This window comes from Syngnathoides biaculeatus, chromosome 23 (genome assembly GCF_019802595.1).
Source record: "Syngnathoides biaculeatus isolate LvHL_M chromosome 23, ASM1980259v1, whole genome shotgun sequence".
Lineage (NCBI taxonomy): Eukaryota > Metazoa > Chordata > Actinopteri > Syngnathiformes > Syngnathidae > Syngnathoides > Syngnathoides biaculeatus.
In genome coordinates, this window is record NC_084662.1 from 184,658 (window position 1) to 208,834 (window position 24,177).

The 24,177-nt window shown below is 41.7% G+C and overlaps 1 protein-coding gene across 5 annotated transcripts; it reads right to left on the reverse strand.

The window, feature by feature from the left end:
• Positions 1–53: 53 nt before the first annotated feature.
• On the reverse strand, positions 54–22,999 carry lyrm2 (LYR motif containing 2). Of its 5 annotated transcripts, XM_061813259.1 has the most exons (7): positions 22,051–22,999; positions 21,900–21,951; positions 21,285–21,471; positions 12,009–12,149; positions 7,604–7,688; positions 1,630–1,734; positions 630–1,476 (listed from the first exon to the last, which is right to left on the reverse strand). In XM_061813259.1, exons 3-7 carry the CDS (start codon positions 21,345–21,347, stop codon positions 1,430–1,432), a joined length of 441 nt encoding a protein of 146 aa, XP_061669243.1. In that variant the 5' UTR covers positions 21,348–21,471; positions 21,900–21,951; positions 22,051–22,999; the 3' UTR covers positions 630–1,429. The 5 variants fall into 5 exon arrangements, with proteins under 5 accessions (XP_061669246.1, XP_061669247.1, XP_061669243.1 ...); XM_061813262.1 differs by lacking the exons at positions 630–1,476; positions 1,630–1,734 and adding an exon at positions 54–623 and having other exon boundaries at positions 21,285–21,473; positions 22,051–22,352; XM_061813261.1 differs by having other exon boundaries at positions 630–1,734; positions 21,285–21,473; positions 22,051–22,353.
• Positions 23,000–24,177: the final 1,178 nt, after the last annotated feature.

The following is a 24,177-nucleotide window of genomic DNA, read 5'->3' on the forward strand; positions in this document are numbered from 1 at the left end:
TTTTTGAAACCAGATGGCACCATGTGTATCAGAAGACGCTACCTCAGTTATCATGGTGGTCAAAACACTTATTTTATGCCTGATAAGCTCATGACATTTTCTTGACCCGGTAAGGGGAAGACAGAATTGCATCCAATATCAAATACTTTAAAGTTAGCAATCTTGGTTATTTTACCATACACACAATCAGTTCACCTCGATTGCACACCTACTAAGCAACAGGAGAATATGGTCGCTAAGGAGCAAGACAATTACTGGGTCACAGGAAAACAAGACATAACATGAAACAAAACTTGTAATGTCAACAACAAAAATGCCCATCATGTCAAGTGATCTGCACTTCATTAGGATGGGATAATTGCTCGTTAGTTTAAGTCTTGTTTTGATCATTTTCAGTTCCTGAAAGAGTACTGGCCAGGTGTCCTGATGTATTTCATGTTCATTCGTCCTTGAAGGTATGCAAAGTCATTTGTCTAAACACTGGTTTCAATGTTATACATTGTTAGGAAGAGCGGAGGATACTCCTCAGGAGTTTTCTGTGTTCAGTTCCCAGCCAGTTCCAGAGACCTTTGAAGCTCCTCCAAATGGTTGTGAGCTTGTGTTATCATCATTCGGATAGCATCCTGAGGACAAAAAGTAAAGGAAAAAGATGACTGAATAATGATCACTTCATCAATGTGAAGAATCAGTCCCTCCAAGATTTCGCTGGCTTTCTTTGTGGTTGTTGTCTTAAAATGATTTCACAGCAGCACTTACAAAAAATGCAATTAATTTTTTCCAAGGCAACTTTTTTTTTTATGTCCTTGGCCTCACTCATGAGCATCTCTCAGACACACAAAATACATACAGCTAAACACACGTGTATATATCCAGCGTGGTAATTTAAAGACATTTTATTTGACAATAACAACAACCACACATGCGCAAGCACATAAACACAGATATGAACAGAAATATTTGGTAACATCAAGTGGCAAGTACATCTTGGACGACGACTTAAATCATTTACTACAGAATATGTTTGTGTGCGTGTGTGTAGTTGAATCAAGAAGTTCACATACACTGCAAAAACATTGAAGTCAAATCAGACAAAACCTCTGCTGTTTCAAGTTAGTCAGGATCAGTAAAATTATTTAATTTTGTTAAATGCCACAATAATTAATTTCATATATCATATTCTTTGAGGTCAAAATGTTACATACACAAAAAGTACTGTTGTGAAAGAATATGGTGAAGCAGAGATGACAACGTCATGGCTTTGGAAAATCCAGATGGGTGGCTCCAACATATGAGTTAATTGATGGCTGATGTGGGGATGTATTTAAGGCCACACCTCAAATACTCTACCTCCTTGTTTGATATCATGGGAAAATCAAAAGAAATCAGACAGGAAATCAGAAAAAGAGTCATGGTGCGCCGCAAGTCTGACTCATCCTTGTGTGCAATTTTCAGATTCCATGTACTTGAAGGTGCCATCTGTTCAAACAATTATACGAAAATACAAACATCAATAAAATATAAACAATGTCCAGCCATTACCGCTCAGGAAGGATACAGGCTCTGTGTCACAGAGATGAATATGTTTTGGTCTGAAATGTGCGTATCAACCACAGAACAAAAGCTAAAGACCTTGTGAAGATGCTGAATGAAGCTGGTAAAAAGTGTCAGTGTCCACAGTGAAAACAGTCCTGTAGTGGCATGGGCTGAAAGTCACTGAAAATGGAGCCATTACTCCTAAAGAAACATAAAAAAGAAAAATTTTTGCAGGCTGCAAAAAAAAAGACACCAAGACAAATAACTTCTGGAGACATCCTGGGGTCTGGTGATACTGAATTGGAGCTGTTTGGGCACAATGACCAATGTTACATATGGATGAAAAAGGGGGAAGCTGGTAGACCTTCTTCTTTGTCTTTTGGCTTGTCCCGTTAGGGGTCACCTCAGCGTAAAATCTTTTTCAATTTTCAATTTTCGTGCATCTTCCTCTCCAACACCCACTGTCCTCATGTCCTCCCTCACAACATCCATCAACCTTTTCTTTAGTCTTCCTCTGCCTGGCAGCTCCATCCTCAGCACCCTTCTACCAATATACCCACGCTCTCGCCTCCAAACATCTCCAAACCATCGAAGTCTGCTCTCTCACACCTAGTCTCCAAAACATCCAACTTTGGCTGTCTCTCTAATGAGCTATTTAATTAATCTGCTCATTAATCCTATCCAACCTTTTCACACCAAGTGAGAACCTCCGTATCTTCATTTCTGCCACCTCATGTTCTGCTTCCGGTTGTTTCTTCAGTGCAACCGTCTCAAATCCGTACATCATGGCCGGCCTCACCACTGTTTTATAAATTTTGCCCTTCATCCTGGCGGATACTCTTCTGTCACATAAAGCACCAGACACCTTCCGCCAATTGTTCCATCCTGCTTGGACGTGTTTCTTCACTTCCTTACCACACTCTGTTGCTCTGTATTGGTGACCACAAGTATTTGAAGTCATCCACCTTCGCTATCTCTTTGCCCTGGAGCTTCACTTTTCTTCTTTTCTGCCCCCCCCAGTTCTCCTTCCTGTTGTTTCTTCAGTGCCACCGTGCCATTGCTTGGTATTGTTGACCAAGCATTTGAAGTCGTCCAATCTTGCTATCTCTTTTCCCCTGAAGCTTCACTCTTCCCCCACTACCCCTCACATTCATGCACATATATTCTGTTTTACTACGGCTAATCTTCATTCCTCTCCTTTCCAGTGCTTACCTCCATCTTTCTAACTGTTCCTCCGCCTGTTCCCTGCTTTCACTGCAGATCACAATATCATATGCGAACATCATGGTCCAAGGGGAATCCAGGTTAACCTTGTCTGTCAGCCTATCCTTTACTCCCGCAAACAGGAAGGGGCTCAGCAAGGAACCCTGATGCAGTCCCACCTCTACCTTAAATTCTTCTGACACACCAAGGGCACATCTCACCGCTGTTCTGCTACCCTCATACATGTCCTGTACTATTCTAACATATTTCTCTGCCACACCAGACATGCATATGCAGTACCACAGTTCCTCTCTTGGTACTCTGTCATAGGCTTTCTCCAGATCCCCAAAGACACAATGTAGCTCCTTCTGACCTTCTCTGTACTTTTCCACTAGGATCCTCAAGGCAAATAATGCATCTGTGGTACTATTTCTAGACATGAAACCAAACTGTTGCTTGGATATACTTACTTCTGAGCTGAGTCTAGCCTCGACTACTTTTTCCCATAACGTAACTGTGTAGGTCATCATCTTTATTCCTCTGTAGTTTCCATAGTTCTGAATGTCGCCTCTGTTCTTAAAAATGGGGACTACCACACTTTTCCTCCATTCTTCTGGCATCTTCTCTCCCGCTAGTATTCTATTGAATAAATTGGTCAAAAACACCACAGCCACCTTACCAAATTGCTTCTGTACCTCCACTGGTACGCCATCGGGACCAACTGTCTTTTCATTCTGTTCATGCCTTTATAACTTCTCCCTTACTAATCAAAGCCACTTCCTGGTCATTCACGCTTGCCTCTTCTACTCTACCTTCTGTCCCATTTTCTTCATTCATTAACTTCTCAAAGTACATCTACTTAGTAATCGACTGGCAGCAGTCAACCTATTTCCATCGCTATCCTTAATCACCTTAACTTGCTGCACATCTTCCCATCTCTATCCCTCTGTCTGGCCAACCTGTAGAGCTCCTTTTCTCCTTCTTTCGTATCCAACTTGGAGTACATGTCGTCGTATGCCTCTTGTTTAGCTTTCGCCACCTCTACCTACGAAACATCTCGATGTATTCCTTACGCCTCTCCTCAGTCCTCTCCGTGTCCCACTTCTTTGCTAATCTCTTACATTGGATGACTTCTTGTATTTTGAGGTTTCCTACCAAAAGACACCCCAAGTACTCTCCTGCCTGCCTCTATGAATACCTTGGCAGTAGTATTCCAGACTTCTGGGAGCTCTTCCTGTCCATCTAGAGCCTGTCTCACTTCTTTCCAGAAGGCCACACAACATTCTCCTTTCTCAACTTCCACCATCTGATTGTCTGCGCTACCTTTACCTTCTTTGTCTTCCTAGCCACTACCAGAGCCATTCTACACACCACTATCCTATGCTGTCAAGCTACACTCTCCCCCACCAAAACCTTACAGTCGGTAAACTCCTTCAGATTACACCATCTGCACAAAATATAATCCACCTGCGTGTTTCTACAGCCACTCTTGAAGGTCACTCTATGTTCCATTCTCTTCTGGAAATAAGTGTACACCATTGCCAATTCCATCCTTTTTGCGAAGTCCACCACCATCTGCCCCTCAAAGTTCCTTTGATGAATGCCGTACTTACCCATCACTTTTTTATCGCCCGTTTCTTTCGCCCACATGTCCATTGAAATCTGGACCAATCACAACTGTCTCTCTGGGATGCTCAGGACCACTTCGTCTAGTTCCTTCCAGAATCTCTTTCAACTCGAGGTCACAGCCTATCTATGGTGCATAGCCGCTAATCACATTATACACCATACCCTTAAATACAAATTTCATCCTCATCACTCGATCTGATACTCTTTTCACCTCCACTACATTCTTCTTTTAACATAACCTCTACTCCATTTTCTTCACATCTACTCCATGATAAAATAATTTAAACCATGCACCTAAACTTCTAGCCTTACTCCCTTTCCACATTCTCACTTGGATGCACAATATAACAACCTTTTTCCTAATCATCATAACCACTAACTCCTGAGCTTTTTCTGTCATAGTCCCAACATTCAAAGTCCCTACATACAGATGTAGGGTTTGTGCATTCCTCTTCTTCTTCTTCCAACTAAGCCGCTTTCCTCCTCTTTTTTGTCTTCGACCTACATTATCTGAATTTCTACCGACGCCTTGTAGAGTAACATTTCGGGGTGTGGGTGTAGGAAGCCCGGGCTACGACCTAAGTGTTGTAGAATTCGTATGATAAATGCTTATCTACATTTGCCACAGTTTTACGCTGGATGCCCTTCCTGACTAACCCTCTACTTTTATCTGGGCTTGGGACCGGCCGACATGTAGCACAATAATGTGCTGCCCAACGTGCTGCAGATAACCAAAAAGTAGCAATCAAATAAACGCCAGCACAAAAGATACACAATTTACATACCACCTACACTACGTTAAAGTTAAGGTCAAATGAAAGCAATCCCAATAAACACAGTCAGCACATATGGTACACAAATCACATACTACCCGTGTTAAAAATATAAAGGAAATGGCAATTTGAAGGATACGCGGAATTAGGGGAATTCAAACCACAATGGCCCTCACTGGTAGTTCAAGGTTGAGTCGACGATTGATGTTTGGTCCTCATTGTATACTCTACGTAGGCAAAACGTTAGCGCGCTAGCTAACTTGGGCCGAGCAGCTTCAACCCGAACGACACGCCAACAATTTGAGTTCTAAGATAAGACTTGTTAAATTTCCCAAGTCCTCACGGCCCTCGCCGTATAAGTTATGAAGCTACTCACGTTCGATGTTTCTTCACCTCCACAAATTGATCACGCGTTTCGTTGTTAGCAAGCTAAACTAAGGAATACTAGGCCCATAAGCAAGTTTCAGTTGGCGTTTCCACTCGCCCAACTTCTTATAGGCACTCACTATCCTCGTTGTATACGATATGTAGGTGTAGATACTAACCTTTGATGTTTTCCTCCTAAGTAAATATTGGAAAACAGACGCTTTCATTGTTAGCTGTGGCAGCTAGGCTAGGCTAACTTAGGCCTCGCTGCTTCGACGCGAACGATATGGCTCCAACTTTGGTACTAAGGTTGCACAGATGGTGGTTTTAGTCCACTGAAGTCGTCTCCAGGAGTGTCCCATTCACAACATTCGGTCCAAAGTCAGCAGGATTTATTGAATTATGATCGGGCTGGTCAGAGCCTTCTGTTTAAGATGCTCCCAGCTTGGAGACCGGAAGCAAGCCGGGAGGCTGGTAGACCTAAGAACACAAATCAACTGTGAAGCATGGAGGTGCCAGCATCATGTTGTAGGGCTATTTTGCTGTAGCAGGAACTGGAGCTCTTCCTAAAATAAACGGGTTTATGAAGAAAGAACATGTGAATACATCAGTTTGCAGTTCGCACATGACACTACGAGTCATCGGCCTCATCAAAGATGGCGATGAATCTGTGTGTCGACAGGAAATGGCAAGACTGGAGCATTGGTGTGGCCAAACAACCTAGTGTTGAACTCTCTAAAGAAGGGGGGAATTATTGTGGACTGCAGGAGGCATTCTTCACCACACCTGCCCACCACACTGTCTATGTTCTTCTTGTCAACCGTCGAGATCTTCATGTTCTTTGGAATTCATGAAGTGGGAGACGAACATCAACTGCATCCTCAAAAAAGCCCAGCAAAGGATGCACAACTCTTTGCACAACTGTGACTCTTATAAGGAATAGTTTCCTATTAATTAAATGTCTATTGTTCCTCATTCTTGTTAGTTTGCTTGTTGTTCTTCTCAGTACTCAACATGAATGTCCTACCCGGGCGGCACCGGTTGCCGGAGACAAATTCCTTGTGTGTTGTAACATATTTGGCCATTAAATCTGATTCTGATCAGCCAGGAAGCTAAAACTTGGGCGCAAATTGGTCTTTCAAATGAACGACGACCCCAAGCATACTGCCAAAATTGTGAAAAAGTGGCTTGAGCATAACAAAGTCAATGTCTTGGAGTGGCCATCACAAAGCCCTGATCTGAATCCCATCAAAAAATTGTTGGCAGAGCTGAAAAGTCTTATCCAAGCAAGGCAACTTACAAACTTGACACACCAGTTCTTTCAGGCGTAATGGGCCAGAATTCCAGCAAAGTCCTGTCAGTAGCATGTGGAAGGTTACCCCAAACTTTGATCAAGTTATGCAGTTCAAAGGAAATGCTACTCAATATCAAGGAAACGAATATAAACTTTCAACGTTGAAGAAAATTATATAAAATTCTCAAAAAAATTAATTATTGTGGCACTTAACGAACTTATATAATTTTAGTGATCCAGGGTGTCCCGTCTCTGCCTTAGAAATAGGGGGAGATGCTTGGTCACCACGAGGGGCTGAGAGGAGAGCCACTATTCCTTTGCATTGAGAGGAGCCATATGAGGAGGCTCAGCATCTGTTTAGGATGCCTCCCTAGTGAGGTGTTCCAGGCACATCCCACTGGGAGGAGATCCCGGGGACAAACCAGGATATACGAGAGAGACTCCATCTCTCGGCTTGCTCCAGAGCGCCTCAGGATCCCCTTCAAAGAGCTGGAGGAAATGGCAGGGGAGAGGGAAGTCAAGACTTCCCTGCTGAAGCTTCTGACTCCACAATCTGAACTGGGATAAGTGGAAGAAAATAGATTGATAGATGGATGGAAAACATGTCGGCGGTGTGGGATAGACAACTTGTCATGCCCAGATAAGACAAATCTCCTCTTTCTTGATGGTACATTTTTTCGTGTCCAGTTCTCTTGGTTTGACTTCAGCACGCCTGAGCTGTGCCCACACTCCTCCCCCCTCAATTTTCTTTTGTTCAAACACGCGGCAAATTAGACGCGGGCCATCCGGATGGAGATTCGGCTACCTTGCTTAGTCTCCAGAACAACTGCTGCTGAGCAACCAGATAAGCTCCCAGGCAAGCGCAAGTTCTCTAAACTTGCTTGCAGATCCTGGACACAGGCAAGGAGAGAGACGGTCATGTTCTCCCAACAAGGTGTGATGAAAAACAAACTTTCTTTTCCCCTCTATTGTTTTTATTTTTCTGCATAGTTTTCTTTTTTTCCCCCCCAACCAAACCTGATCCATTTTCCTCCTGAGATGTCTGAGACAGTTAATCCCAAAGACGAATGAACCTATGGTCAAGTATATCATAACTTCTGCTTGGAAATACAATAATACTTCCTACTAGTTTCTGGGGAAAGGACTAACTTCACACAAAATTCCAACTTTGCCCTTGGTTTGACTCAACGTTTTAAATGCCCATATTCTCAATTTTAGTCCTTACTTTTCTCTTTTTATACAACTATTTTTCTTTCTTCCACCAATAATCATGTTTCCTTTTTGACCCTTGTGTGTTTGCCGATAGAGCACTCATAGATTTCATCAAATGTATAACTTTCACACCTTCTTGTGCTTCGAGTTTAATAAGGAAGCCTCTGTCATCTATCTCATTTCATAAAATGTAGCAACCTTTAGACGAGAGAAAAGGTTTTTCCGCTTTCTTCAAGTTTATAAAAAAAAAAAAGGTGATGTGGTCCCCTCTACAACATAAAATAGCTTGAGAGTTATAACCATCAAATCACACTAAACTGGGAGCAATGCAGGCTTCCACGAATGCACTTCTTACATCAATGATGTTTCAAATCAATGATGGTGGAGTGCAGGGGTACCCAAACTTTTTTGCCCCAAGATCTACCTTTCAAGCAATACAGCCTTATGGGGGCACAAGCCAGTGCAATCAATAGGCCGGTCCCAAACCTGAATAAATTCAGAGGGTTCCGGCAGGAAGGGCATCTGTCGTAAAACTTTGCCAAACAAATATGAGCGTTCATCTAAACAATCCCATACCGGATTGGTCGTGGCCCGGGTTAACAATGCCCGCCCCCGGCACCATTAACCTGCAGGGCGTTGGTGGTCACTGCTGATACCGTATACATGATGTGTTGGTTCCATTGGTATACAGCTTGTACATGCACATCTGTGGGGATATATATATATATATCTATCTATCTATATATATATATATATATATAGATATATATATATATATATATATATAATTTTTTTTTATTTTTTTTAATCTGTCCACATTCACAAACATCTACAGGTCAAAGACCCATATCAGTCCGTACACAGAACCAAAGACCCTATTTCTAAGTCACAACTCTTCTCGGGTGCTTGGGTTGATCCGGGGAATTCATCAATGTGTGATCAATTTTGGCTGATAATCGATACCTACAAATATTTCCTTCATATCGGAATTCAGATTCAAATTCAGCTGAAAAAAAAAGTTTAATACAATCAAAAGGCGATTTGAACACTTCCATACCCTTTAAAGGAAGAGATGTCTTAGAATGTTTAGGAGGTGAAAAGAGTATCACAAAGTGATGAGGTTGAAACTTGAAAATGAGTGTGTTATCTATTATGTGATTAGTGGCTATGCCCCACAGGTAGGATGTGACCTCGAGCTGAAAGAGAAATTCTGGAAGGAACTAGATTTAGTTCTGCTGATCATCCCAGACTTTGCAAAAAGGATGGAAATGGCAGTAGGGAACACCTTTTCTAGAAGAGGCAAGAAGATAGGGTAGAAGCACGGAGGTGGATTATATTTTGTGCAGACGATGTAATCTGAAGGAGGTTACTAACTGTAAGGTAGAGGTAGGGGAGAGTGTAGCTCGACATCATAGGATGGTGGTGTGCAGGAGGACCCTGGTGGTGGGTAGGAAGATTAAGAAGAAAAAGGCAGAACAGAAAACCATGTGATGAAAGCTGAGAAAGGAAGAATGTTGAATGGCCATTCAGAAAGAGGTGAGACAGGCTGTCGATGGACAGGAAGAGCTCCCACAACACTGAACTACTACAGCCAAGCTGATCAGAGATACAGGCAGGAGAGTACTTGGTGTGTCTTCTGGTTGGAAAGGAGAGAAGGAAACTTGGTGGTGGGACCCCAAAATACAGGAAGTCATACAAGGAAAGAGATTAGCAAAGAAGTAGGACACAGAGGATTGAGGAGAGGCGAAAGGAATACATTGAGAGGCGACGTAGGGCAAAGGTAGAGTTGGCAAAGGCTAAACAAGAGGCATATGATGACATGTACACCAGGTTGGACATGAAAGAAGGAGAAAAGGATCTCTTCACGTTGGCCAGACACAGGGATAGAGATGGGAAGAATGTGCAGCAGGTAAGGGTGATTAAGGATAGAGATGGAAATGTGTTGACTCGTGCCAGCAATAAATAAATAGATGGGGAAAAAATACTTCGAGAAGTTGAAGAAAAAGAGAAAGGAGGAAGAGTAGAAGTGGCAAGTGTGAAGGACCAGGAAGTGGCAATGATTAGTCAGGGGAAAGTTAAAAGGGCACTAAAGAGGATGAAAAATGGAAAGGCAATTGGACTTGATGACATACCTGTGGAGGTATGGAAACAATTTGGAGAGGTGGCTGTGGAATCTTTGACCAACTTATTCAACAGAATACTAGCGGGCGAGAAAATGCCTAAAGAATGGAGGAAAATAATGCTAATTCCCATTTTTAAGAACAATAACGATTTGCAGAGCTGTGGGAACTATAGTGGAATAAAGTTGATGAGCCACACAATGAAGTAATGGGAAAGAGTAGTGGAGGCTAAACTCGGGACAAAAATAAGTATCTGCGAGCAACAGTATGGTTTCATGCCTGGAAAGAGTACCACAGACTCATTATTTCCCTTGAGGATGCTTGTGGAAAAGTACAGAGAAGGTCAGAAAAAGCTACATTGTGTCTTTGGGGATCAAGAGAAAGCCTATGACAGAGCACCAAGAGAGGAACTGTGGTACTGCATGCGTAAGTCTGGTGGGGTGGAGAAATATGTTAACCCAATAACAGCTGGGATTGGCTCCCGCACTCCCGCAACCCTCGTAAGGATAACCAGCTCAGAAAACGGATGGATGGATATATTTATTGTAATCTTATGGCACATGCACAGTACAGCTGAACTAAACATACGAACAAGATTTGATACTGTTTCACCGTTATAGAAGGTCAGCTAACCTCGTTTGAAAATATGGCCATGCACACATTTCTGCTACGAAAGTACAAACATAACACAAACAGACTTAGAACACTCTGTCACCACACAATACATGCGTTCATCTACACAGAAATAAGCAATACAAAATCAAAGCTTGCTAGTTCGGGCTTCATTTTTCCAGACATTTTGACCAATGTTACCGTTCCTCGCTAGAAGTTGCTCCTTCCATTCTGCTCCAGGCTCCAAAAGCGTCTCTAAACCCCGATGGAGGTTTTTACAACACGGATGGGTGTCTTTCTGACATTTGTGTTGTTTTCTAATTCCTGTGAAATCTCTTTTAGCTGCACTGCTGTTTTATTCCCCATTGCTCCCCAGAAACAAATTGGCTTTTTGCAGGCTTCTGGATGAAATTACCGTAATGACACCACATTTACCATATAGTGCAATGTCTCAGCGTTCAGAATCCGTTTAAATTTTTCAGATAGAGTAGACAGTGAAGTATTTATGGTACTCCAAAGGACGCATGCCCAAGAGTGGATTGTCGCCGCAAGGACCATGAAAAGAGCAGGGGATAAAAATTGGAAGCCAACTCGCCATCTTGCTTGAATGCAGCTTTCGGCAGTGTCCTTTCAGTTCTCACTCAGTGACGTCTATATTTACGACTGACTGGTGACCAATTCAGGAGGTAGCACTCCTTTCACCCAAAGTCAGCTAGGATAGGCTTCAAAGGCCAATTAATCCCATGATAAGCAGTGTTGAACATTTAAATGTTAATTGAAATTACGTTTCATCTAAATGCCAAAGCTACATCGCCCAAACCCAGTTTAAAGTTGATGTTCTGAGCAGAGCTGTAAAAACAGTTGCAATACTGTGTTCAACTTCATAAACTGCATTCCATCTTTTGTTATTGCTTATGCTGCATCTCTCTCCGACTGATAGGTTTAAGGCTTCAAAAAACACTTGTGACCGCAAAGCAGGTTGCTGTGTCACTTGTGGCTTGTCTCTTTTGTAAAGGAACATGAACTATTTATCAAGATCACAGCTGCTATAGCACACATCAGTTGGTTGGTCTTTGTGACTGTTTTGGAAGAAAATCTTTAGTATCATAGATTTTCTGATCTTTTTCCTGTGCTTTGCCCCTCGTTTTAAGAAATAGAGACAGAAATCTACAGCAAATAATGTGCAATCATACCTTTCTTGATTAACATTTAGCATAGCAAAAGATAAAAATGGCAGCTCTTGATGACAGTTTAAATAAATTTCACCTGGTCTGTGGCATGCTTGTTCCTCTTGAATTCCTCTCTTGCCCAGTCTCTGAGGTACTTCCTATCTGCCGCATCTGGCACATATCGTATCGTCCTCAACATATTTCTGTATATTCCCAAAATGTTCTGCCTCTGTAAAAACTGGGAGTGAAAAAGATCAGTCAAAATGATGATCACTGACATCATTCATATCTCTTCCTTATCGTTCATGCTCTGTTGTAAAACCAAATGAGAGCAAGGCAAAACTTTATTTTGCGTTCATTTACCAAAAACAAAAATTTGTTATCACACTGGCAATACTATACCTCTTCCCCACCAAACACTCCCTACCTCGAGCATAACTTTTTCTTTGGAGGGGGGGCGATTTTTCTTTTTTTTTTTTTTAAATCAACAATCAACTCTGCAAGGTAATTTCATTCATGGATTTGAAATTTCAATAGATGAGAGTTCTAAAGGGCGGCACAGTGGCGTGTCTGGTTGGAGTGTTAGGCTCACAGCTCTGAGAACCGGGATTCATATCACAGCCCAGCCTGTCTAGAGTTTGCATGTTCTCCCAGTGCCTGTGTGAGTTTGCTACGGGCACTCCAGTTTCCCCCAAAGTGGCGGGGGGCGCATGCGGCTACGCCGCGACTGCCGTGAATAGCAGGCCGGCTTGCTAGAACGCGCCTTTATGTGCGTGGGCTCGACGTATTGGCCACATCTGGAATCAAGCGACGAGGTGGATGATAGTCGAACATCTTTTTTTTTTTTGGGTGCGCCGTCACACTATCAACCAAAACTGCCAAGCGATCGAAGCATCGACTACCCCTGGTGTAACTGAATTTCCTTTGACATGGCTCATTATGTTGATGACTTTCAACATAAATGCGCTCGCAGTACGTGAAGCAGCTCAGAACATGCGCTTTTGGCATCACTTCCGTACATGCTCAGTATGGTTAACTTGCATTTCCTGTTTCCCGGTGAAGACCGATTGTTCAGGACCGGGCTTATTTAGTTAACGTTTATGAAATAAACACGTAAATTAATGTTCAAGACTACACAAAATAAGCGACATCCTTCAATATCTATTCTTTCTACTCGAAACAAATTTTACATATGTGATTTTTCGTGCTCGACTGTGCAGATTTCAAAGCGCGAAGACGCGAGTGCGGTCGCGCTCATCAAATGTGAGTGTGACTGAACCAAGCCAACTATGAACTATAAACTATGTTTTTTTTTTTTAACCCACATTTGTTTTCCCTGTCTGTTTTTCTTGGTGTAAAACTGAATTATTGCTTTTCAGAATATCCTTAGATCTGCTGGTCGTTACTTGGAGGAAGAGTTTCCGAACCTCTTCAGTGAGGGATAGTAGGAGCAAGTTTTTAACATGGATGAAACAGGCCTTTTTTTGGAAGAGGATGCCAATGCATACTTCTTAAAGGACCGTGGACGTGTTTACGATCATCATGTGGCAATGCTGCAGGTGAGTGATCGCTCCCTTTGACCACTGTGAACAACATCAGATGTATGCATGGAGTCAGATCAGTGTCATCCATTGAAGTTACATGGCTCATTAAAAGATTCAGATTACAACATTTACATTCCCATCAGAACATTTTGAAGAACAATTTTGTGTTTTTGCAAACTTACAATGAAAATGTCAAAAAAAAAAATACATTGCTAACCAAGCCAACTATGAACTATAAATTTAAAAGGTCACTTCCAACTTAGATTTTTTTTTTTTTCGTTAATCCACAATGATATCCCTGTCTGTTTTTCTTGGTGTAAAACTGAATTATTGCTTGCAAAATATCTTTAGGAATGCATGTTGAAAGTGCAATGATGCTTCCAAACAGTTTTAAAGTTAATGTTATATTGCCTCTTATATTTAAAAAACAGAATTAACTTTTTGTATAGTGTATTCTCTGTGCTTTCATCCTCGATCAGGCTGTGCAAAAATGGGATTTTATCATTAAACACAATCTCATCCTGTACTTCCTACTTTGGCTTCAGACCAGACGTTTTTTTTACTTAAAGAAGCCCAGTTTCACCACCAGAAAGTCCAGTTTCACCACTTTTTCTTCTATTATTCAGACACCCCGACATTCATTAAACCAACAGCACTTTTTCTTTTTACCATTACTATCGAGAGTAAACAAGCAGAATCCTCTACGTAGCCCAGACTATGGGGCGGGACGGTGTTTGTAATTATGAGTGCACTCAAAAAAAAAAAAAAAAAAAAGTCAGACTGTGGTTCACTGCGCTGTATTGGTTTTAATGTGCAGTGAGAATGTCTACGTGTTTAAATTTTACGCGCGTGATTTTACGTGCTCGACTGTGCAGAATTCGTCAAATGTGAGAAGGGTGTTGAGAATGGAGCTGCCAGGCAAAAGAGTGAGAGGAACACCAATCAAAAGGTTGATAGATGTTGTGTGGGAAGACATGAGGACAATGGGTGTTAGAGAGAAAGATGCACGAGATAGGCTTAGATGGAAAAAGATGACAGGCTGTGGCGACCCCTAATGGGACAAGCCGAAAGGAAAAGAAGACTTGTACATGTCACTGTTGATTTTGGTGCATTGTGAGTCACTATGGTTGTTGTGGACAGTCAAGTAGCTGTGATTCAATGTTCAACGTTGTACCATGACCTGGATGAATTAGAATCTTCACAGACATACTGCACTTTCTTTCTACATTAGGAAGGCCATCAGGTGTGGGGATATGAGAAAAAGTCTAAAAATGTTGAAACGATCGCAACCACCTCCACTTCAATGTAAGAGCAGGGTTCGAAACTGCAACAAATATGGTCAAAATGTATATGCGTAAAATAATGTGATCACTTTGAACGAGACCTCAACCATGACAACATGGTCAAACTGGGTCAGTTCAACTATCTCAATCAAAACCCCTTCAAATGTGTCAGAATCACTCAAGGTTCACCACTTTTGGGAAGGGCCACAGGGATCGTGTGCCGTGTGAGCTAAGCGGTAGCCAAAGTTGGAGACTTTGGTGATTTGTTCCCGGGCGATAGAAAGTGGCTGCAGGGACATTGAACATCAACGGTCTACACGGAAATCGCCCTAGCATGTGTGCAAGGTTAAGAAATTCCGATTGGATATAAATCGGGCTCACCTCCAACACACAGCATAAAGGTCTGGTACCAGTCATAGTGAAAGGGGCTAGACTCGACTGGAATTTCCCAAGGTAAGGGCACCAAGCAGGTGTGGGTATACCTGCCCTGCCAAAATTGTAAACATTTTGTTGCCTGTACCTTGGGATTCACAGGGTTCATACTCAATCTGACCAAAAAAATTTAAGGGCTTTTTAGGGGCATTCTTAGGGGCTGACACGGAAAATAATTTAGGGCCGACATGAAAAATTTAGGGCCATTGTGGGAAATCAAGAGTAAGGAAAAAAGACTCACCCAATGGTGCAATCAACCGTTCTTGGTTCATCAAATGTTCCAGTACCTCACTCAGTACCTGTGACAGTGATCACCTGTCACCCCTTGTGGTAGTTCTCATTGATATGACCATTGTCAATGTCTTCACATAACAGTCTACAGAAAAACAGATTCCAACTACAATTGCAACTATATACACAAATGTCTTCTACTGATGTCTGTCTCAGCACCCCTACTCTAGCTCCTTGAGCCTATCCAGTGCCTCCTCTATTTGTTGCTGCAGAGGTGCCAAAGTGGCACTCTTGTTTTTCACTCTGCCTCTCAGTCCATTGGCCTCCTTCCTCTTTTCTTCTGCCTCCTCACACAGCCTGTCAGCCTTCTAAATAAGCGTAGAGATATGTCAGTCTCTATTCTGGCTTTTTTGGCTGAGAGGCAGTAAGAGATGAAAAGTGGGCACCGATGCCAAATGTAGCCAGGTACGAAATCTTCCTTTCCCCACAGTGGTAGTTTTTAGCAATGTCACTGTCTGGGAACATGACTGCAAACACTTTCGAATTATTGTCACAAGATTTGTAACTGTAATGGCTGCAGATCACTTTTAAAGTCCTTTTTTTTTTCAAGTTTTGCTGTTAAAGTTGGACTCAAAAGAACATTCAGTTAAATCAAAGAAACATCTAACATGGCATCGAGGAAACGCTCCAAAGTATGGGAGTAAACTTGTTTTATTGGCAGACATCAAAACACTACTCGCATAATGGGGGAAACTCTGAACTCGTCACTCCAGAAGAGCAACAATAAAAACAGTCCGTGCGGAACCCGCGGGTGAATTATGTAAACACCACAATGGTAAAGGTTTTAAAACCGGTTAAACGTTTTTCTGCTCCAGCTGTTCGGTTAAAACCGGTTATGAAAGTAAGCGTTTTTTTTTGCGATCCTAGTACGCATGCACTGCTCGTACCACTGCCTGAAGTTGATGCTTCACTATCTTGATTTTTGAAACAGATTCATACCAACGGAAGATGAGAGAGTCTTTGCCAAATTAGCGTGTCTCCTATTTTTCCGGTGCGACTCCAGCGCTTTGACGCCCATTTTTCAAGCTGGTAAATCTGCTTCCACAGATGGCAGTAAAACATGTGCCGATCTTTTGGATCTCGACAAACCCAGCTCCCAAACTCCTTACTTTCAACCCAAGCTTCTTGAAAAATGCACTTCCCCGTAATACAAGTTGGATCGATGAAAGAACTACGCTACGTCGTAATGAAGACGAAGTGAAATGCCTACTCATGGAAACAATGTAATATCGACAAGATGGCGACTGGTTGTCAACACGGTGACTTCCGCTGACAATTTCCGGCTGTTTTGGATGCCAGACGTATCGCTATTTTTTTTTTAAAATAGATTCTTTTTTTTGGGAGAATTTTGGCGGTAGAGGTCCTCCCTTTGATTTTTTAAAATTTAAGGCCTTTTTAGGGGCTTGACCGGTTTTCGCGGATTTTAAGGACTTTTAGGAGCCCCTAAATGCAGCTTTGAAAATTTAGGGGTTTTTAGGGCCGCGTGCAAACCCTGGATTCATTGCATTGGATGAGAGGGTATCCAATGACCATTGTCTGTGCCTATGGAGTTAACAGCTGTTACTGAGTACCCACCCTTCTTGGAAACAGAGTATTGGGTCCTGGAGAGCACATCTGCTGGGGACTCCCTCATTCTGCTAGAAGACCTTAACTCTCACATGACAGTGAGAATAAAGGTTGCCATTTTCTTCCCATTTTTCCACACCCAGAAATAGGGTACGTGAATTCGGTGGGGGGCAAAAATTACACTTTCTCATTGTTATGCGCTATGGAATAAAAAAAACGCATTAATGCACCTGCTCTGTGATGTTTTTTAATTTGTCAATTTAGATGAGATGTGTTTCTAAAGATGAAAATGTTCCTCAATTTCGTTGTTGAAAATCACATTAAGATTTGGCCAATAGAAAACTATATGGTGGTGAATAACTAATTATTCTTGTATTCTGTGACATTAGAAGTAATTCTGGAGATCATATTACTCAGTCTAAATATAAAAATTAGATCCTCAGACGACTGCAGGGGACAACACCTTGTTTCATGGTTTAATGAAGAAAATGAGAGAGAAGGAAGACAAGAGGCAGCTGTGATAGACCAGGAAGTGCCAATGATTAGTAAGGGGGAAGTTAGAAAAGGACTAAAGAGGATCAAAAATGGAAAGGTAGTTGGTCCTGATGACATACCGGTGGGGGCAAGAAATCAGTTTGGAGAGGTGGGTGTGGAGTTTTGGACCAACTTATTCAACAGAATACTAGCGGGCGAGAAGATGCGGAGGAAAAGTGTGCAAGTTCCCATTTTGAAGAACATAGGCGATGTGCAAAGTTGTGGGAACTACAGAGGAATAATGTTGATGAGCCACACATTAAAGTAATGGGAAAGAGTAGTGGAGGCTAGACTCAGGATAAAAGTAAGTGTCTGCTAGCAACAGTATGGTTTCATGCCAAGAAAGAATTCCACAGATGCATAATTTGCCTTGAGGACGCTCATGGAAAAAAGTCAGGTCAGAAGGAGTTACATTGTGTCATGGTGGATCAAGAGAAACCTTATGAGAGTACTTAGAGAGGAACTGTGGTACTGCATGCATAAGTTTGGTGTGGCGGAAATATATGTTATAGTAGTCCAAGACATGTATGAGGGCAGCAGATCAGTGGTGAGGTGTGCCATAGGTGTGACAGAAGAATTTAATATGCCACTGACACCAAAAATCACATTTTAAAATAGGTATTGTAATAAAAACTACAAATAATAATCACTTTAATGATAATACCAGTCAGAAATAGTGAGCTGGGAGTGTTTTATAAAAGCGCAAAGTTGCACGGCCATATTTGTCTGTGATGTCATGTGCAGGCATCACACGGGAACCCTGGCATGAAAAAGATGCTGTGCCAAATGCAATGGCAAATGAATTAATGGATTTTTCTGACGCCCCTTCTGAAGCTCTTTTTGAGGAAGAAAACATCTCAGAAGCGAGTGAAGTGACAGGGGCCATTTTACCATATCATTTCGAGCCATATTTAGACGATTTGCAGATCACTTCTCCACTGACAACAGACTCCCCTAAAGACAGACGAGTGGGAAGACGAAAAGGACGAAAGACCCAATTAAATATTCTAAATGACAGTCCCATAATTGTTCTATTTCCTAACCCTTTTACAAGTCTTGTGCATGTAGCATAATCAGGAGGACCCAAATTTATTGGATATTTTAAAAATCTGAAAAGTGGGGTATGCAAAATGATTCGGCCCCCTTGCATAAATACTTTGTCCCGCCACCATTTGCTGCATTACAGCTGAAAGTCACTTGGGGTATGTCTTTATCAGTTTTGCATATATATAGAGAGAGCGAGAGAGAGAGAGAGAGAGCGAGAGAGAGAGTGAGAGAGCGAGAGAGTGAGAGAGAGTGAGAGAGAGAGAGAGAGAGAGAGAGAGAGAGAGAGAGAGAGAGAGAGAGAGAGAGAGAGAGACTGAAATTCTTGCACATTTTTCCTTGCAAAACAGCTCAAGCTCAGCAAAGTTGGATGGAGAGCATGACTGAAGAGCAGTCTTCAGCTCTGCCCACAGATTCTCAATTGGATTCAGGTCTAGACTTTGACTTGGCCATTGTGATACCTGGATATGTTTATTTGTGAACCATTCCATTATAAATTTGGCTTCATGTTTTGGATCATTGCCCTGTTGGAAGATAAATGTCCGTCCCGGTCTCAAGACTTTATATAGATATATTTGAGAAATGGCTTTCTTCTTCCCACTCTTCCATAAAGGCCAGATTTTTGCAGTGTATGACTGATTGTTGTCCTATGGACAGACTCTCCCACCTCAGCTGTCGATCTCTGCAGTTCATCCAGAGCAATCAGTGATCAGTCTTCTCCTTATTCAAGGTGGAAGTTTAGAAGGACGACCGGGGCTTGGTAGATTTGCAGTTGTCTGATACTCCTTCCATTTCAATGTGACTGCTTGCACGGTGCTCCTTGAGATCTTTAAAGCTTGGGAAAGCTTTCTGTGTCGGGCTTTAAACCTCTCCACAACAGTATCTTGGACCTGCCTGGTGTGTTCCTTGGTCTTCATGATGCTCTCTACACTTTAAACAGAACCCCAAGACTTTCACAGAGCAGGTGCATTTATGCAGAGACCTGATTACACAAGGGTGGATTCTATTTATCATCATCAGTCAATATTGGCTCATTCAGAGTTCCTCTGGAGTGAGTTTGGTGCACTGAATGTCAAGGGAGTGAATAATATTGCACGCCCCACTTTTCAGGTTTTTATTTGTCAAAAAAGTACAAAATATTTCAATAAATTTCGTTCCACTTCACGATTGTGTCCCACTTGTTGTTGATTCTTCACAAAAAAAATTAATTTTATATCTTTATGTTTGAAGCCGGAAATGTGGCGAAAGGTTGAAAAATTCAAGGGGGCCGAATACTTTCAAAAAGCACTGTACTTACACACAATGATCTGCCAGCAATTTGGATGAAAAATAAGGCTTAAAAGCACAATGTAATTAGTGCACACAAGTAAATGCACACGGTCACGCCACTGCCCACCACGGCGGGTGTCAAACACCCGACATAACTCTATGCTTCAATATATGAATGCATGAGGCACGCCGCACCATGAACGCGCATGCGTGGTCTTGGAGAACCCCGCCCCCTCACATATTTATTACATGGTGTAAAATGTTGGGGTCTGCGGGAATTTTTCGGGTCAATCGGGAAATCCACAAGCCTTTTTTTTTTTTAACGCCTCATCAGTATACAAAGTGCCAAAAGCAAACATTGGCGGTAAAAGAAATGGATAGCTGTAAGTTTTTATAAAGTAACATATATAACCATTACTACATTCAGTCCCAAATGCAAAAATGATCAGTCAGTGTGGCTCCCCTTGGTTCAGGTCATGGCTTCGCGTAAACTTTCAATGAATTTGATGTCTTTGAAAATACTGTGGTCAAGCTAGTCTTCACTTGTAAAGTACCCCGATGACCGATGGGATAGGCTCCAGCACTTCCGTAACCCTCGTGAGGATAAGCAGATCAGAAAATGGTTGGATGAAATGTGTGTATTTCACTGCCACTACCACTAACATAAAACAATGAAAAAAATCTATGAGATATCGCAACACCACTACAAAGCTGGGGGACACTCGACCACCTCAGGTTAGACCAATGAGGTCCCATCCAAATCTGAGGTGGCATCCAAAAAGGGCATATTTTACTGTCATGAACACAGATTTTAAAAATTCATTTAAAAAAAAGTATGCGATATCAAAACACCAGTCCACTTATGTGAGACACTACACCACCCAAGGTCTCCAACAAAATATGTCCAATTCAAATCTGATGTGGCGTTTCAAAATAACAGGCAACAGAAATATGGATATTTCACTTGAAATACGCCATGTTCATGGGACTTTTATTTTGAAATGCCAGATGAGATTTGGTTGGAAACTCTTTTGTTGGAGACCTGTGGTGGTCTTGTGTCCCCCAGAACTGGACTGGTGTTGTGGTATCTCAGATTTTTTGGAGCAAATCTTTTGAATTTGTGGTAGTGACAGAGAAATATCCACATTTAAAGTACTAATCCAGAGCAAATGTATTTTATTTATCATCCAAATGTAGCTAAAATTTCATAATTTTTTTTTAAATTCTCAACACAATAGAAATGAAATAAATTAGCACCTAAGTGCACATTTTCTTTGGAACCCGAATGCCTCTGATGTCTGTTTCAAACTCTGTTGAAGCTGCTTCCGTGTGACGTTACACTGAGACAACCCCACTAAACACAATAGCTTGCTACAAAGACAATCATACGCGCTGCGAGTGGGTTCTTACCGTGCCTGTGTGGGTTTCCTCTGGGCACTCCAGTTTCCTCCCACATTCCAAAAACGTGTTCATTGGAGACTCTAAATTTTCCCCAAGTGTGACTGTGAGTGTGATTGTTGTCCGTCTTCATGTGCCCTGCAATTGGCTGGCAACCAGTTCAGAGTATACCCTCCTGCCCACTGAGAGCGAGGAATGCCTCTTGTGAGAATAAGCGGCGAAGAAAATGGATGGACAGGTATCAAATAAAGTAACATTTTTACTGCATCTCAAATTGATTCAAATTAACCTTTCCATTTGCATTGACGGCCGTTTTATTGGTAGACTTTCATTTTGAACGTGGCTTTCGTACTATTACGATAATGCCAAGTATGAAGAACATTCGGAGCGACTGGCTATAACGCAAAACTGTACCACCATTTCATACTTAAAGGAAATAAGCGTCAATAACCAGATAAACTGGTCGGCTATTGAATTCAATTTCTTTTCTACCAACTGAAGATGCCACATGACCATTTGGTGACAGCACTATTGTACTTTGTTTTCTTGTTCTTTGAAATTGTTCTCACTTTCCTGCAGCCAAAAGCAGTTTTGCTTTACGTGTTCATCGACAATTTAGATACTTACAAAGTGGAACAACTTCGACGGAATGATGTGAAGCAGTGACTAATCTACGGACCTGAGAAAATGGATTACAATACGTCCAAACGTCCGTGAATGAGCCTCAAATAAAGCGAATGAATCACATTCAACTGTGTTGCGCTTGTGGTGCATTTACCTGTTTTAAAGAAAGTACAGTCGAAGGTATCCTTGGCGTTGCCATTACACTAAATTCTTGACTCACAACATTTCTTTGTTTTTATTAGTGAGTGACATCTAGCGATTTAAGAGGCATTGCCGCCATCTATTGCAGTGGAGTCTGCCTCAGAGTTCGTTGTGTAAAACAATTTACAAACGACAACTAACATGTCAGGAGTTGACAGATGATCTCAGCGGTCATCAATGATGGGCAAATGAAGCCTCACAAAGTACTGAGGTTTTCCCCACCGATCTTAAAAAAAAAAAAAAAGGGGGGGGGGGGGAATCGCGCAGACATATCTAGCGATGTGTCGATTGGTTGATGCCAGTTGGTCGCCATCTTGGTACTCCCCAAACGCGTGGAAGACAATCTTTGCAGGTTGGATTATGGCGGGGGTTTTCCTCACAAGTTTGGCATGTTGAATTAAAACGGGTCGTGTGACCTTGGTATTTTTTTCAGTTCTGGTAACATGTAGGATTTTTATTTCGAGTTGGCAAACCAACAAAGGCTAAGTGCAAAGGAATGACATAACACCGTGACTATCAAGAAACCTTGCATATAACCTCGACCCCGATTTCCGTGACGTTAACTTCTCCCAAAATACGTTGTGAAGCATTATCATAATATAGCAAAAAAACTAAGCATTTTTTTTAAATCATAAAAACCTTAAATTTTAAGTCAATCAGTTTGATATATTTTTGGAAATAAGGACTCGCAATGGGCAAATACATGCTAAATGCATTCATTTGTTTTCTCTGCGACATCCCACTTCAGACATAAAATTGAAGCTTGTGTCCTCGCATTTCAACATCAAATTCAATTTGCAGAGTTCTGTATTCTGAAAGTCTTTTAAAATTTTCACAGAAAATGTGTTTTCTTGCTTATCCACTGATAAAGTTTGGGAAAATATTTACATCGCTTTTTCCCGAAAAACTGTTGGCCAATAAATGTGAAGCAGAGAGTGAAAAGTAAACAACTGTAAAGAAAACTTAGTTCAAGTGAATTAAGCTCATCAGAAAATAAAAACACCCTTTACAAACACATTTTAACACTGTCATTGTAAATCATTGGTTTTGGTGGCCAATGAGCTATCCACTTTTTTTTTTTTTTTTTTTAGATCAACGGCTTTCCTAAACAGGGCTCAGCAACCTTTTTGAGGCTGAGACCTACTTCGTCAGCAGCGATCGTATGAAGAGTGACCTGTTTGCGGCAAACCTCAGACTCAGTTCATTACATGTACATAAAATATTTTTATTTTAATTTTTTGTAGTAAATGACATTACAGGTATTTCAAAATATTAATTCATGTAACCAAGTCAGATTCAGAATTTAAAGCACAAAGAGTAATTTGTGGCCTTATGGTATTTTTAGAACATACCTGGTGGTTGCCTTATATGGTCCTCGCGGGCTACCATTCAACCATGGGCACCGCGTTGGTGACCCCTGCCTAACACTAGCGAGCGTTAGCTCGTTTGCGGATTTAATGATATTTCGCACTTCCGGTGTGTCAGAGATGTTCCTACAAAAACAGAAAAGACAAGTAGTGAGTGAACTCAAACCAACCAAGATTGTCTTGCTCCCGAGAGACGGGCAGGGAGACCCACTGCATGAGTGCTCTCCCTCAGAGAAAGTGGTAGTCCTCGTCTGCTCTTTTTTATTGCTTTCTCGGGTCAAAGGGTTACATGGTTACAAGCTCACAGTGAAAATCCTGACACAGATGGCGACACCAACAGCACATAAACACTAAGCTATATGTTTCTTCAAGGCTGGAAGACTGTCCCGATAAACCCACAAGAGGAAAAGCACGGCATTGTTTAAGGACATGTTTATGTCATTTGGGGATATCCTCTTGTGGTAGAAAGGCGATATCTCCTCCCAGTGTTGAGTATCTCCTTAAGGTCAGAAGGGAAACAAGCTGAGGTAAGGATGGAGACATCGCTTCCCATTGTTCGGTTTCTGCTTGAGGTCAGCAGGGGGCATCGCCTCCCAGGTGTCACTGGGTCACATTCTAAGCCACGCACGCAGCTCACAAAGAGAATAATTCAGACTAAGATTAACAGAAAAACGCATGATAAAAGAATTGTAACAGTAATTGTAGTAGCAATG

What these genes read in the sequence shown, in the direction of transcription:
- lyrm2 (XM_061813259.1), bottom strand. Translation starts at nt 21,347, where the DNA reads ATGAACACGTTTTTGGAATGTGGGAGGAAACTGGAGTGCCCAGAGGAA. An exon ending in ACAAGCATGCCACAGACCAG is followed by an intron (nt 7,689 to 12,008) that starts GTGAAATTTATT and finishes GCCTGTGTCCAG; the next exon opens with GATCTGCAAGCAAGTTTAGA. An exon ending in TGTTCTGGAGACTAAGCAAG is followed by an intron (nt 1,735 to 7,603) that starts GTAGCCGAATCT and finishes ATGTTTCTTTAG; the next exon opens with GAGTAATGGCTCCATTTTCA.